Below are 15,811 nucleotides of genomic sequence, written 5' to 3' on the forward strand. Positions count from 1 at the left end.
CAGTCCTTCAACTCATCAAACCGAAATGAAAATAAACATTTCTAAATTATACGTGTCATAGATATCTAAATGTTAGGACCGAACGTCACCTAGCAAGATAGCTGACCAATGAATGAACAACACGGATTGACAGGTAGAACAAAGCCGTCCAATAAATTGTGGTGTTACATGCCTGAACAGAGCAAAACAACTGTCAGTGGTGATTAGAAAACAAAAAAGGCGACACCGGCAATTTCCGATTATTTTGGCCACGTCGACTTACATACTAGACACCACAGAGACTTGTATTGCAAACATAATTTACTTAGACTTAAGTCTGTTAGATCTAGGCCTAGATCTATATTCAAACCCTGTTTTGTAACTCTGAAGCATGGCATTCATTAATATTTATAATGTTTGCATTCTTTCATTAACGCTGTTAATCACTGTTAGTGTTAGTTTAGCAGATGATAAACCAGCCGATGACATTTCTGTAGAGATTCTCAAACCTGCACCCGAAGATTGCCAGCGAAAAAGTAAACGCTTGGACATGGTCTCAATGCATTACGTTGGAACACTAACAGATACCGGCAAACAGTTCGACTCAAGGTTTGTTATTCAGCAGATTAAGCAGATCTATAGACTCTATTCTATTGGATCTAGATCTAGTTCTGTTTTATTCAAATGTTATTGTTAGTGATTAGTGACAGTGAGTCACAGTGTAAGTTGTAACTCAAGAGTAAGAGAAAGAGTCTACTCACCCAGTCAGTGACATTGTCACATTACTGACATTTATGATTGTTACTCTACTATTACTAACTCAACTTTTAGTCTACTAATACTATCTATAAAATATATCTACTAGACTTTCTAGATCTAGTTAATCTAGTACCAGCAGTGCAAGTGGGTGGGTTGGGTACTGGCTGAACCTATTAACTTTAATTTACTTTAAAGAAATGGACCATGAAGAAAAACAAAACTAGATACTGAGTCAGTTAGTTTCGTCATACTCATAGCTATCAAAGTAAATACTATAATAGCCTCGATTTTATGCAAATTATATTAATATAAAATTCATTTTGTCAAAAAAAATTCTCTTATTAAGACTTGAATGTTTTAAGCAATCTGAATAAGTCATTGAATGATGTCATTGTAATTAGAGTTATTTTGGGGGTGGACATTTTTTTTTATAGTTTTATCTTTTATTTTAAAACAACATTTATTTTAAAAGGTTTTTTATATCAATATGGTCACAATATTCAGTAGAATCTTTTTGTCATTTAGTTTAGACAGAAACCAGCCATTTGAGTTCCAGCTTGGAACTGGGCAAGTAATCAAAGGATGGGATGAAGGACTTCTGGATATGTGTGTTGGAGAGAAGAGAAAGTTAATCATCCCTGCAAGCAAAGGATATGGAGACCAGGGTGCAGGTATGTGGTTTATATTTATTTGTTATTAAACATTCTCCTTGCTTTGAGATTCAAGGCAGGTATGAAATAAATTTGTAGATATTGAAACACTTCTTAAACTTAAAACTATCATTGCATATTCTCAAATTAGTTTGGAAAACACGAGTGTGATAAATTTGAACCTTTTAATAACAAGTGTTTGTGTCAAATATTGAGAATATATTGAGAATCTTTTAGCTAAGCATTATATCAGACAACAAGCAAAGAAAAATGTGGAGATTATAAATATCATTCACCATATTTGTGTAACAGGGGCAGGCTGGCTGAGTGTTTAAGCACTTGGGTTATGAACCTAGGGTCCTGGGTTCGAATTTTGGTGAAGACTGGCAGTTTTGAATTTCAGCATTTTTAGGACGCCCCTGAGTCCACCCAACTCTAATGAGTGCCACACTATAGTTGGACAAAGTAAAGGCGGTTGGTCGTTGGGATTGTTAACTGTTGGCCAACTTTACTTTTTTATATAGCCTAATTTTTTGAACATAAGAAAATGGAGAGATGGCTGGGGTACAATGACATAGCAACCATGGTGCAAATGGCCCATAACAAAAGTATGCCTACAAGGGTCATTAAAATTTATTTATTACTTTTAAGAATACATTCAAGCCTTGAGTTCCATGACACTATAACTTCTAATTTATTACTGACATTGTTATTTGTATAGTTCCCCTTTCAGACCTTGCAATCTATATGGCAGATGATGTAAAGCTCATCTGTTTCTGTGGCCCATGGTTAACAAAGGTATTATGTGGTTAACATAGCGGTCAACCTCCTTTACTTTTCCCCAACTTATGTCAGGTTTTGTGTTAGGATTGGGGGAGAGGGCACCATCATATTCTTGACCCGTGTACCACGGATACCTTGCCATGCTTCTATGGAAGGGGGTGGTAATATCAGAGAAAGGGTGGAGTGTTAGTCCCCATCTCATTTAAAATGAGCACTTTTACACCAGCTTAGCTCATTTCTTTTCTGCCTCGATAGAGAACAACATTGCACAGATAAGTTCACTTAATCCTATTTGTGTTATTTGTTTCTCTCTTTTTTTTACTTGGTCTGGCAGGGTTACATATATGCATGTTTATTGTATTTTCTATACAGTCATTCACCCTGCTGCAGTAAATCTTTGTTTACAACTCTAGTACACTTTCTTTCCTGTTAAAATAATATTTTCTGCCTTAGTATCATTGTTAATGATTTTTTTTTTATTTTAAAGGTGAATTGATCCCTCCAAAAGCCAGTCTTACTTTTGAAGTTGAGCTTATTAGTCTTAAAGATGGACAAGCACCACCAAATGTTTTTAAGGAAATTGACGTAGATGGGGATAAATTCCTTTCCCAAGAAGAGGTACACTTTTTTTTTACATTCATTCAGTTAATTATATTTAAAGAAAACAATTTTAGTTATACTTAAAAACTGATATTAGTACATGTATGCATTAAGACAATGATAAACCATTCACTCTGTTGAAATTTTCTTACTGCTGATTAAATTCAGGTCTTTTTTTTTTTTACTTAAAAAAAAAATTATAATCATTTAAATAGTTCAAAATGTTAAATACTTTACTCTTTTATTTCATCATTGTTAGCTAGATATAATTATAACTAGCAAAAATAGAAATTATAAGAGAGATATAAAGCTATAATACGAAAGGACAATACATTTCGTCTGCTTCTAAAACTTTGCATAAAAATACACATTTAAAATATTTATAAGGTTGTTCAAGAAATATTTTAGTGTAATTTGGAAAAAAATATTTATAGTGCAAGGGTTACTAATACTAATAGCGATATTTTTATTTCATTTTATGTAATTATTTACAAATTTCCAGGTGTCTGATTACTTAAAGAAGCAAGCTTCTAAAGCTGGAGATAAAGTTCAAGAAAACGCAGAACAGCATAAAGAGATAATTACACAGATTTTTAACCACGAGGACAAAGACAAAGATGGACTTATTTCTCATGAGGAATTCAGTGGACCTAAACATGACGAACTTTAATTCTTGTTAAAATCTATGAACATTTCTGTTTTCAATTGTTACCTGGTAATCTCTAGTAAAGTAGTTACACAAATCTGTGAAATTTTTAGAACTGTAAACATTGGTGTTGATTCCCAATAACCTGTCAGCTGATATTATTTGAGTTTATTTTGCTCAAATTAGCAGTCTAGTATTTTCTTTTTTTTTAGTTATCAGATGTGTGCTGTGATGAAATTTCTTTTTATTGTATTAGCTTTGTTTTTTTTTTTTAATTATTTATAATGTTCCATTTATTTTTCATGTTTCAGTTCCCTGTGGTTGCTATATCATAATTGTTATTAAATGAACATTTTCATCAACCATGTTGTTCAATCACATTGTTCACCATGTGAAAGTTGCTGTAACATTTTCTAGTTTGTTGTCATATAAAATAACGAGCTCTGTTTCATTATTAGAAAATCTATGTGGCATAGTTTTTTTTGTATCCCTTGCTGAGGTCTGTGCTAGTTAACCAGTGCACAAAATCTTAATCAAAATAATAATTCGGATGATATTATCAATACCCTTTCTCCCCCCCCCCCCCCCCAAACACACTCACATATAAGCGGTTTATTCAATTGTTTTCTCATTTGCTATGCAAGTGATCCTATAGCATATGGCGTGTAGCTCCATCCATTTGGTCAAGTTGTGTAAATGAGATGAAAACAAAACATGTTGGCTGAAAGATAATTGAAGTACTTAGTTTTCAAACATGATGATGTGTGCCTTCTTGTGTTTCTAGTTTTGCCTTGGCTCAATAAAAGCATAAAAATTTGTGTTATTCACATTGACGTTTACCATATTTATTGCTATTGACTACTAAAGACTTGTGTTATTACCTCATTGTTCTAAAGAAAATCACCAATAGTATTGAAATTAGCTTGTCATATAATTCCAGCATTTTTGTTGAGAAATTTACATAATGGCTTCCAGGGGTGTGTTATTTTGATTCAAGGAATTTTTTTTTCCTTTTAATTGCATTATGGAATTAAGATTGTAAGCAATGCATACCTTTTTTTTATTTTTTAATGTAACAGTATCTGTTGAACTTTTAGCAAGCCTTCCTAATGTAGAAACTATTAGAAATAGGTCAGATACATTTTATAAGTTATGAGTCTATTTAAATAGGTGAAAAATTGATTTACAAAATATGTCTTGAGATGGATTAATTAATTTTTTTGTAATGCTAGTTAATTTTTATTTCAAACATTTGTTTTGTTTTGTAGATTTGTTATGATTGGCCATTAAATTAGCTACATAGTATGTGATCAGTGAAATGGTAAGCATACACAAGACTGCCAGTTCTTCTGTTTTTTTTTATTTGAAGCACAGTATAAATCTACAGAGGGTATACACTTAATGAAATAGAAACCTGGCCAGTATTTAATTATTTGTCATAGTTTGAACAAAGACACAAACTATTAAATCCAAAATTAAAGTCTATCTTTGGAATGTTGTCTTATTAATTAGTCATATTTATTTTTTTATATGCACGCGGGACACAGCTTGAAAAGATAGTACATATTGACAATCACAACCTGGTAGTAGCTAAAGACCTGAACATGTTTATGAAGTATTAGCTGTATGTGTTTGTATTATCTTTGAATGTAAAAGGTTATGGGGTTTATGTGTGGTCATTTCATTGATCTTATAAACCAACTTTGTTGGTACTTTATACAATGCATTCCTCCAGAAAATCTTTTTTTTTTAAAGGATGCTTAAAACTGAGATAAATCTATTGAAACTATACTTGAGTTGTGCTGTTATTCAAATACTAGATGTCTCTTTGTGTTTCATTATTTCATCTCTCTTATTATGTTGCAGGTTTATAACTTTATAAAAACTCAAAACAATTTTTGCAAACAAAAATATATTTATTATGTCCACAACATGCTGAACAAGTAATGCCATAAACTATTCACAGCATCAGACAAATCACACATTAATTTCATTCACTCATTTACATAGCAATAGAGACATATCACTCTAATTTCATTCAATCCCATCAAATGTCTTGTTTCATTTCTTCCTTTTCTTGGACTTGGGTTCTGAACTTTTCCCATCAACTTCCTGGTTAAGGTTTTCTTCTTCATTTTGCTCACTTTTGATCTTATGTTTCAAGTGTTCTGTTATAGTATTAACAGCGTCTTCTTTGAACAGAGGGTGTTGGACTATTTTATGGAACAGTGCTATGTCATCTAACCTGCAAACAATTAGCAACACTTAGGGTTAGATGCTGGAATATCTCTAATTAAAAGAGTTGATAAGTTAGCCCTACATCAAGTTTTAACACAACAGTTCTGAGCAAACATCATGCATAAATTGAATGGCAATCCATGTCTTGTCTTGTCTGAAGATTAAGGATGAGTGCACTGTTTCACATGGCTACATGAATTGATAAATAACATAAACTAGCTGCCTATATGTGCAAAATAAAACATTTGGCTACATGAATTAATAAATAACATAAACTAGCTGCCTATATGTGCAAAATAAAACATTTGGCTACATGAATTAATAAATAACATAAACTAGCTGCCTATATGTGCAAAATAAAACATTTGGCTACATGAATTAATAAATAACATAAACTAGCTGCCTATATGTGCAAAATAAAACATTTGGCTACATGAATTAATAAATAACATAAACTAGCTGCCTATATGTGCAAAATAAAACATTTGGCTACATGAATTAATAAATAACATAAACTAGCTGCCTATATGTGCAAAATAAAACATTTGGCTACATGAATTAATAAATAACATAAACTAGCTGCCTATATGTGCAAAATAAAACATTTGGCTACATGAATTAATAAATAACATAAACTAGCTGCCTATATGTGCAAAATAAAACATTTGGCTACATGAATTAATAAATAACATAAACTAGCTGCCTATATGTGCAAAATAAAACATTTGGCTACATGAATTAATAAATAACATAAACTAGCTGCCTATATGTGCAAAATAAAACATTTGGCTACATGAATTAATAAATAACATAAACTAGCTGCCTATATGTGCAAAATAAAACATTTGGCTACATGAATTAATAAACTAGCTGCCTATATGTGCAAAATAAAACATTTGGCTACATGAATTAATAAACTAGCTGCCTATATGTGCAAAATAAAACATTTGGCTACATGAATTAATAAACTAGCTGCCTATATGTGCAAAATAAAACATTTGGCTACATGAATTAATAAACTAGCTGCCTATATGTGCAAAATAAAACATTTGGCTACATGAATTAATAAACTAGCTGCCTAAATGTGCAAAATAAAACATTCTTTATGGAAACATTCCTTTTTAAATCAGGTACAGTAACCATTCATGGTTTCACAAGTACAGATGAAATAGGGGAAAAAAAAACAAAAAACTTACATCTGTTTCTGTCTCGCTTTTTCTTTTTGGACAGGCTTTGGCTTTTTGAATTCCAGCCTGGCAGGTAAAGATAGTCATTAATTACAAATAAAATAAGGTGAGCTGTCAACTAGAATGTAAAAAAAAACATTTGTTTAAAAAGAAAGCCTTTATTAACGTGGCTGACAAGTTATCCTAATCATTAAATATTTATGTCTTTTAGGTCACTATTTGTGGAATTAAGAACAACAATATTTGAGAAAACTATATTTTCTGATGCAGGGGTCAAAGTTGGGACTGGTACAGCTAGGTTAATGTCAAGAGAAAGACATTCTTGCTGGGAATGTTGACATGGCTTTTGCTTTTATTATTAAGTGTTGATTTGTATTTAATTATACCTAAAGAATAGAACACCCACAGATACCCCAACAATGTTTACACAGTGAATAATTTATCTTATAAATTTGTAAGTTTATAAGATAAATTAAATTACAGACATTCTTTCAAAAAAGAATATATTATGTCCTATACGTATATCCATGTGCTAATGTTGTCAACCCATTCCATGCTCTAATAGCACTAGGGAAGAAGGAGCACTTGTACAAACTAGTCCTAACATCTGGAATAAGAAATGTACCTTTGTATATTAATTCCACATAGGTTGATTGTGGTCTTAAATACCACAAGCTTAATTATATTTTTCTTCTAAAGTTTTCTTCTGTCAATGATGGTTAAATTGTGTGGAACTTTTGTTTTTTTTTTAATAGCATATCACTCATACTAAAGTATGCTCAGTGCACTATGGTCCAATCTTCTTAGTGGACATGTGGTGGGGGTGGGGAAAGCATATCTGGGATTAACCTTCCTGTTGTTTTTATCTTTGTGCCTTTTTGAATATTTTATTAGGTTGTGTTTTTGCATTTGTAAGTTATGGTTTAGTGTTATATATATATTTTTGCTACAGTACTTTATTTTTAAGACAACAGCTGAAATGCAAGATCATACTGAACAAGAGCTTTGTGGTTATAAAAAAAAAACTGGACTTAAAATAACAGTATACTGAATTATTGAAATAGAGTTAGCGGAGTGGTGTTATAAATTATAACACGGATGATGTTAATAGGAAAAATTTACAAAAGCACATTTCTTTTTTCATATTCAGGACTAATTTATATAAATACTCAGCCAGGAAAAGACTTGGCAAACTTTAAATCTCTGATTAACATGAATGACCAAGTTAAAAAGTAGGATGTACTGCAGGAGGTATAGGCTAGAATACAATAATCTTAATTTCAGTATGAAAATACTTCTGTAAAGCAGTAATGGTGGTTGGTTATTGTGATGGCTACATGACACCCCAAGTGGGTTAGTGGTTAAGCGCTTGGCTTCTGAACCTGGGGTCCTGGATTCCAATCTCGTGAAGACTGGGATTTTGAATTTTGGAATTTTTAGTGCGCCCCCTGACTCCAAACAACTTTAATGGGTACCTGACTTAAGTTGGTAGAAGTAACTTAAGTTGGTCATTGTGCTGGCTACAAGACACCCTCCAAAGAAACTGATGACCTTAACATCATCTGCCCTATAGATCGGAATGTCTGAAAGGGGAACTTAACTACTTTTTACATGATACCCTTGGTTTCAAGCTGATTAGATCTGAAAGGAAACCTTTTTTTTTTTGCTTTTTCCCTAAATGGGCTACATTGAAAATCTAACTCCTGATAAATGAAACTAGTAACATCAGCTTATTATTAATAATAATAATTTAATTTATAGAGCACTGTTATCAAACAAAATGTAAGCTCAAGGGGCTGTGATAACATTACAAACATAAACACCAAAGCTAAAATGAAAAACTAATCTAAAAAAAAGTTTAGAACAGAAAGGTCTTAATGTTCTTGAATGTAATGAAGCATATTGTCCGTCTGAGATCAATGTAACAAAATACCTGTCGCTAGCTTCTCCTGTAGTTTTCTTGAGAAGGAGTTCCAGTGTCGGTAGAGCATCTTGCATGGAACTTAAATCCCCAACTATAGGAGTCTGTTGCTTCTTTTTGCGTTCCTTTGCTTTCTTCTTTGCAGTTTGTAACGTATCCATTTCTTTATTTAGAATTATAAAATAAAATGCTTAGAAAAAATCATATTCAAATACAATGTGAGATATTAGAATGAAAAGGAAAATCCTCAGTGAAGAAACTGTATGGTAGAAATCACACCAACAAAAAGCAAATATGACAGGATGGACATGGTCCAAACTGAGGGTATTGCCCAGAATGACGGTGAAGTACTGTTATATGACAGAATGGACATGGTCCAAACTGAGGGTATTGCCCAGAATGATGGTGAAGTACTGTTATATGACAGGATGGACATGGTCCAAACTGAGGGTATTGCCCAGAATGATGGTGAAGTACTGTTATATGACAGGATGGACATGGTCCAAACTGAGGGTATTGCCCAGAATGACGGTGAAGTACTGTTATATGATAGGATGGACATGGTCCAAACTGAGGGTATAGCCCAGAATGACGGTGAAGTACTGTTATATGACAGGATGGACATGGTCCAAACTGAGGGTATTGCCCAGAATGACGGTGAAGTACTGTTATATGACAGGATGGACATGGTCCAAACTGAGGGTATTGCCCAGAATGACGGTGAAGTACTGTTATATGACAGGATGGACATGGTCCAAACTGAGGGTATTGCCCAGAATGACGGTGAAGTACTGTTATATGACAGAATGGACATGGTCCAAACTGAGGGTATTGCCCAGAATGATGGTGAAGTACTGTTATATGACAGGATGGACATGGTCCAAACTGAGGGTATTGCCCAGAATGACGGTGAAGTACTGTTATATGACAGAATGGACATGGTCCAAACTGAGGGTATTGCCCAGAATGATGGTGAAGTACTGTTATATGACAGGATGGACATGGTCCAAACTGAGGGTATTGCCCAGAATGACGGTGAAGTACTGTTATATGACAGAATGGACATGGTCCAAACTGAGGGTATTGCCCAGAATGATGGTGAAGTACTGTTATATGACAGGATGGACATGGTCCAAACTGAGGGTATTGCCCAGAATGACGGTGAAGTCCTGTTGTAAGTCAAAAGGATTAAATCAAGTTTCTACTCTACCCAAAACTATAAACCCCTTTATGTAAAGAAAAAAAAGTGTCACTTGTTCTTTATGCTATCTACTGGGAGTCTATACTATATTAGTTCTATTTTCATTGCCTGGGTCTGTCTTAGGCAAGGGCTTTTCTTTGGGCCTCAAATGTGTGTCAAGCAACCTTTGTGACCGCTCTTTAGTCATCTCTTTTAGAAGACAACTCCTTTCCTCTGTGTCTGTAAGGGATTTTGTAAGAAAATCTATTCAAAGCTGAGATCAGATGGCATCTAGGAGATAAAAAGCCTACAGCCATTGTTTGTCCAAAGAGGTCTCAGATTACTGAGTCTCATGGTTACCAATTGTCTTAAAGAAAGGTTTTGGTCTGTGCAATCCAATATCCACAATAAAACACTTAGTGCAGTGTTGCAAATAACCATTATATATAAAGCACAATACTTACTGGATAACCAGACTTCTTGTCGAATTTTCATTTTATCTTTCTTCTTTAAATTTTGACCTCTGAATGTTTTACTGGTGATAGAGCTGCGAGCATCAAAATCTGGCAACTTCTGTGCCAGCAATGACAATGCAGGAATATTAACATTTTTGAACAAATTGTCCTTGTTAGATATCACAGATGGTGCCTAGTTAGAAAAAAAAATACACAATTAAACCAATTGACAAAATAATAGTCTAAAAGAGAAGTATGTAAGTTAAGTCTATAAATATACAGGGAATTTCTAGAGGAGGGAAGTTCTGTTTTACATATTTCCGATGTTCCTTCAGAACTGAAGTATTACATCCTGCAAGTGGCGGGGGATGACAGCAGGCATGGTTTGAACCTGGGACCATCAAGACCCCAGACCAGAGTGCAAACCACGTGATACAAAACATAATAGAGGGCATATATATTTTCTTTATTTCAAATCATAATCATCAAACTGAGTGAGGACCTGAGACTGAGAGGTTCTAATTCTATTTGCAAATGCCATGATGCAAAAAAACCTGCTGTTGCATGTGAATGCAAATTATGTTCCCAAACAGGTCAAGAACTTGTGGTTTCCCAGACCTCTTGAAATGAAGACTAGCGATTCAACAGCCTTTATTTCCCTAAAATATGTCAGGTACTCACTAGATTGTGCTAAAAAAAACCCTCTTAAGTTCAAAATCACATTCTTCAATAGAATTGTTCTTAAGACCCCTGGTTCGGAAACAAAGTAGAGCTTTAACATTTGACAACCATGCCCAACATGTTAAATTAAGAGCACTAAAATGTAACATTTAACATATAAATAATTTTTAAAAAATTAGAAAAATTTACTGGTTTTGTAGGCGATTCTACTATTATTTCTTGATCTTCAACTGTCTGGCTGTCAGATTTTTTTTTGTCTTTGGCTTTCGAAGAGGCAGCATGAAATTTCTGCCGCAGGCGCTTGACCTTTCCCATTGTTGAAAGGTATTCTGAAAAAAAAAGAAGAAAAAGAAATGTCTTCTATATATATGCTTAATACATAGACCACCTTTTTTTTTATCGCAAGATTTACTTTAAGAAATCTTGTCTTATGTGGACGTATGAAATTAAAGCCTATGCCTCCTGCAGGGCAGATTGGGATAATGGAAAGCAAGATTTGATATCGTATGAATAGTTCAAAGTAAAAATGTAAGTCCCATCACACACCTCCTGCAGGCAGGCAGGGTTTGAATAGTCGGAGGTGCAGCTTTTCCAATGGGTACTTAATAAAAATTCATGTCAACATGGATTAATGCCTGAAAAAAAAAGACAAATGTTTAGAGTTTCCTTGAAAACAAAGAAAAGATTGCTAAGTAACACCTAGAGATTAGAGAATTGACGAGAGTATTTACCAAGAAGGGACAGGAAAATGAGTCTGCAGTAAGGAGCAAAATGTGTTTAATTTGTAACACTATTAAGTCTTTTTTATCCATTTTAAATGTAAGTAGATATTTTTTTTTATGTCCTAGAGCTGGGATGCCCCAAATAAGGACCATGGGCCATATTCATCCCTCAATGTGAGACTATCCTGCCTGCCCAAATATATGTACACAATACAGTATTGCATGTAAAAAAAAAAGAATTTTTTAAAAAGGATCCTTGAGTTTATCTAATATTATATAAATGCATACAATAGTTTTGTATTTTCTATGACAAATATTTTTAGTTTTTGGAAATTTCTGCTACTATCTTAAAATGACAAAATGACTGTGTCCTTCACACATGTACATAGTACATGTTATCATTCTAATCTCAAACTACAGAGACACATTATTTAAAAAAAGAATCCTTTACAATTATTTATGTCCAATTTACCATGTTAATCTAGTCATGAATGACATGGTAATTCGAAACAAACTCTGCTAGATTATTGGTTTTCATGGCTGATTCAGGCAACCCATTCCATGCTCTAACTAGCATGCAATAGTGAAGAAGGTGCAATGATTTTCTCTTTCTCTTTTAAACATAGACCTAGACCTCTATATGCCATGCCATGATATGGAAATTCCTTTAGCCTACTTTAGGGTCTAAATCTGTCTTAGTCTTATGCTCTTATCATGGTCCTAACATGTCTTATGATCTTAATGAGTTTTTAAACTTAATGATTCAATTCTTATTATTTGATTATTATACATTTTTAAATATATACAATATTAGATCTAGATTCTAGATCGATTTATTTATCATAATTATAATGATAATAGATATAGATCTAATATTAATATTGTTATGACTTTGCCATGCGCACCGCATCCAAGATAGTGCAGAAAGAAGGTGCGCACTATCTGTGACTAAGCAAGTCGGATGTTGACATTAGGAGACTAACGATTTCCGCCCAAGTAGAGAGCCAATATGGAGATGCTGTGCCCAAGGCAGATGCCCCTTTGTGTTTGTCATGTCTCCATGTAAATAAACGTCTATGTCCTCGTTGAGTTGCCTCACTTAAGTTATTACAATTGGTCTCAGAAGTGGGATTTATAGGCAACTCAACGAGTGGAGGTAGGATTAGATCTCTATGGCATCGTTGAAGCTATTACATCAGCTCTTAATTAAAGAGCTAAGACAAGAGCTTCGAGACCGAGGTTTAAAACCTGTCGGTAGCAGGGAAACGCTCACGGCTCGTCTGCGGCAAGCTATGATCGATGAAGAGGAAGATCCGGAGACCTATCAATTTGAAATTGAGCCTGGGATTGTTGATGTGATGGGCAAGATCCAAGACTGTGGGGATGCATTTAAGGAACAATTGAACATGATAGGGAATAAGATGAAGAGCATGATGTGGAACAAAGTAGATGAAAGTGTGTTGCCAGTAGAAGGCCAAATAGACCAAAGTGATAACATTGTGTCACAAGCAAAAGGAGGAATAAACTCGTTAGGGAAGGAGCAGTTGCCTGGTCAGGACTGTGGCTGCACAAACAGTGGTGATGGAGGCGCTGGGGATTGGAGCGCTGTCTGTGACTGTGTTGTGGGCAAGTCTGTCGCGGGTGACTTTCAAGGTGAGAAACGTGACGACGATTGCTGCGACGATCTGAACGGTATGTTTCAAATTGAAAGGAAAGAAACAAATGAAGAAACAAGAGAAGTCTGTTATGTGCCTGAAGTATTTGTTCCTGTTGTACCTGTTACCAGTACCTCAATGAGCCGGACAGATCAAGACAACGTTGGGTCTGCGTCCAAGCTTTCTGCTGTGGACCTTAAAGACCTCTGTTTATCTGTCAGTACCTTTGATAAGAACTCAAACCATGAAAGCCTCAAGACAGTTTCTGATTCCTTGCTTTGGATGTCATCGAGTAAAATTGCAAACACGGGCCCCAACAATGGCCGAGGCAGAAACTACGAATTTGACTTTGACAGCGTCATAGGGGAGCATAACAGGGCATCAGGGATTGTGAAGAGTCTGAATGTTTGGGAAACTAAGAGGCCAACTTTTGTGCTGCCTAAAGGTTGTAGTAGGGACCTGGAGCGAAGCGGGGAAGGCTGTCGTTGGTCCACATTCAGGTTAAGTAGCAAAGGACTGGTATACTTAGTAGTGAGACTCTGAGGAAGCTGAAGGAAGAATCATCATGTTATGTGTTTACTCTAGTGAATAAACACAACTATTATTTCCTGTTAAACTGTGTTGAGTTGCATACCTATTCGTTGAGTGCCTAACCTAGAGAGTTACAACAATATACTAGAGGAAGTTGTTATATAAGGAACACCCTATCCAATTCTCCTATAGTGAACATGTCACATTTTTTATATGGGGGAGGTTAAAACAACAGAATCTAAAAAACTGCCCTCTGCTTTGGAAAAGGGGAACAAAAATACAGGAACTTATCTAAAATTGGACATGCACAGTCTCGAAACGTCATTTTTAGCTCCTAACATAAAAACAAATAAATTATTTACAAAAAAAAGCAACATGTTTCTTAAGGGAGAATGTGATGAGGTGTGCCTTATATAAGAATCTACTATAGACTATAGTATATAGATCTAGAATCTAGTATATTTACTAAAAATATAAAGTTAACAGTCACATCAATAAAATAATTTTATTCTTGATTTCGATATAGATCTACTACATCTAGCTAGACTGTAGTATTATAATATAACCTATAATTCCTTATGGCCTTAAATCTTAATCTTATGATTATTTAATATTTATGTTATGATACACTAAGTCACTACAGTAATACACTACAGTAATAGATCTAGAAATCTAGACGTTACTTCAAAAAAGAAGATGATGGATGACTGATTACGTCCTACGCGTCATCATCTGCATGCGTTAATTAAGTAGGTAACCAATGACCAATGTTGAATGACCTAAGCCAAAAAGCCGTCCTAAGGCTAAGCCCTAAGCCTAAGCCGCTAAGCCTAAACTCTAAACTCCGACAGGCGACAAGTCACTCGACTCACTCGTTTTCCTAATTCGATCGATTACCCCTAATTCTAGTCTAGGTCTAGACTCTGTGTGTTGTAAAACGTGCTAGATATACATCTAGATCTACATCTAGACATTTAAAAAAAAATCTATAAAAAATACCGGTTGTCTATAAATTATCTCTTACTCTAGAATACGGTACAGCAACTGCAGCTTTCAGCTCAGTCTCATATATTGAAATTCATGATATTGTTTACATTTTTTTGGACTACTTTGTACGCTAAATACAAAATGTTGAGTCTATTCATTAATTATTTACCAACTTTTTTCAGTCCAAATACTGCAAAGTAATTTATTAAAGAAAATTAGTTATTTCTAGAGATATATAAATCTAGATCTATATCTATGTGCAGCCATGGAACCAACTAAACGAAGCATGTGTATATATTTTATAGATCTAATATATAGTCAAGATCTATAAAATCTTTATAATATAGAATCCCTAGAATCTGTATAAATAATAAATATGTTGAGCTTGACTTTTATTATTATATAGAAAATACTCTAAATGTTAAATGCATTATACAGTTTGTGGTTTTGTAAGAAATGCCAATATTTAATATATCATTTTGCTTTTATTACTGTTTCAAGAGCCTTTTTGTGTGGAAGAGGGGAATACCTATATAAATCTATATAGATTTGTCTCTTTAGTGTTTAGTCTTTAGAATAGATGGCTAAAATCAGCAAACCGTGTCGGGAATCGAGCTCATATAGTCGCGCATAGTTCTTACAATAATCGATTATACTATTTTTTAAAATTGTTGTTGAATACTTCACCTGACTAATGAAGTTCACCACTCCATCATTATTGTACCAAATATTATAATATGTAGCTATACTATTAGGGTGAATTTTGTTTTTAAAATAGCTTGCATACTCTTGTCTCAGTCTTGTGTAATCACAATTTAAGTTATATTTACTACTAAG

General features: G+C 34.0%; 2 protein-coding genes across 2 annotated transcripts; one reads left to right on the top strand and one right to left on the bottom strand.

Moving 5' to 3' along the window:
- The first annotated feature begins 198 nt into the window (after window positions 1-198).
- Window positions 199-5,206, top strand: LOC106070685 (uncharacterized). The gene is made up of 4 exons (XM_056013928.1): window positions 199-588; window positions 1,264-1,409; window positions 2,659-2,789; window positions 3,274-5,206. Exons 1-4 carry the CDS (start codon window positions 371-373, stop codon window positions 3,439-3,441), a joined length of 663 nt encoding a protein of 220 aa, XP_055869903.1. The 5' UTR covers window positions 199-370; the 3' UTR covers window positions 3,442-5,206.
- On the bottom strand, window positions 3,674-15,230 carry LOC129923369 (ribosome biogenesis protein SLX9 homolog). Its single transcript, XM_056013927.1, has 6 exons — window positions 15,148-15,230; window positions 11,269-11,408; window positions 10,408-10,591; window positions 8,776-8,926; window positions 6,852-6,908; window positions 3,674-5,662 (listed from the first exon to the last, which is right to left on the bottom strand). The coding sequence occupies exons 2-6, from the start codon at window positions 11,392-11,394 to the stop codon at window positions 5,479-5,481; spliced, it is 702 nt and encodes a 233-aa protein (XP_055869902.1). The 5' UTR covers window positions 11,395-11,408; window positions 15,148-15,230; the 3' UTR covers window positions 3,674-5,478.
- Between the last annotated feature and the right edge of the window lie 581 nt (window positions 15,231-15,811).

This window comes from Biomphalaria glabrata, chromosome 16 (genome assembly GCF_947242115.1).
Source record: "Biomphalaria glabrata chromosome 16, xgBioGlab47.1, whole genome shotgun sequence".
NCBI lineage: Eukaryota > Metazoa > Mollusca > Gastropoda > Planorbidae > Biomphalaria > Biomphalaria glabrata.

Bases quoted from the DNA above. Each gene is read 5' to 3' on its own strand.
- LOC106070685 (XM_056013928.1), top strand. From the start codon at position 371: ATGGCATTCATTAATATTTATAATGTTTGCATTCTTTCATTAACGCTG. The intron at 589-1,263 runs GTTTGTTATTCA...TTTGTCATTTAG, and splicing joins GGCAAACAGTTCGACTCAAG to TTTAGACAGAAACCAGCCAT. The intron at 2,790-3,273 runs GTACACTTTTTT...ACAAATTTCCAG, and splicing joins AATTCCTTTCCCAAGAAGAG to GTGTCTGATTACTTAAAGAA.
- LOC129923369 (XM_056013927.1), bottom strand. From the start codon at position 11,394: ATGGGAAAGGTCAAGCGCCTGCGGCAGAAATTTCATGCTGCCTCTTCG. The intron at 6,909-8,775 runs GTATTTTGTTAC...TTTACCTGCCAG, and splicing joins ACAGGAGAAGCTAGCGACAG to GCTGGAATTCAAAAAGCCAA. The intron at 5,663-6,851 runs GTAAGTTTTTTG...AATTGTTTGCAG, and splicing joins AAAGCGAGACAGAAACAGAT to GTTAGATGACATAGCACTGT.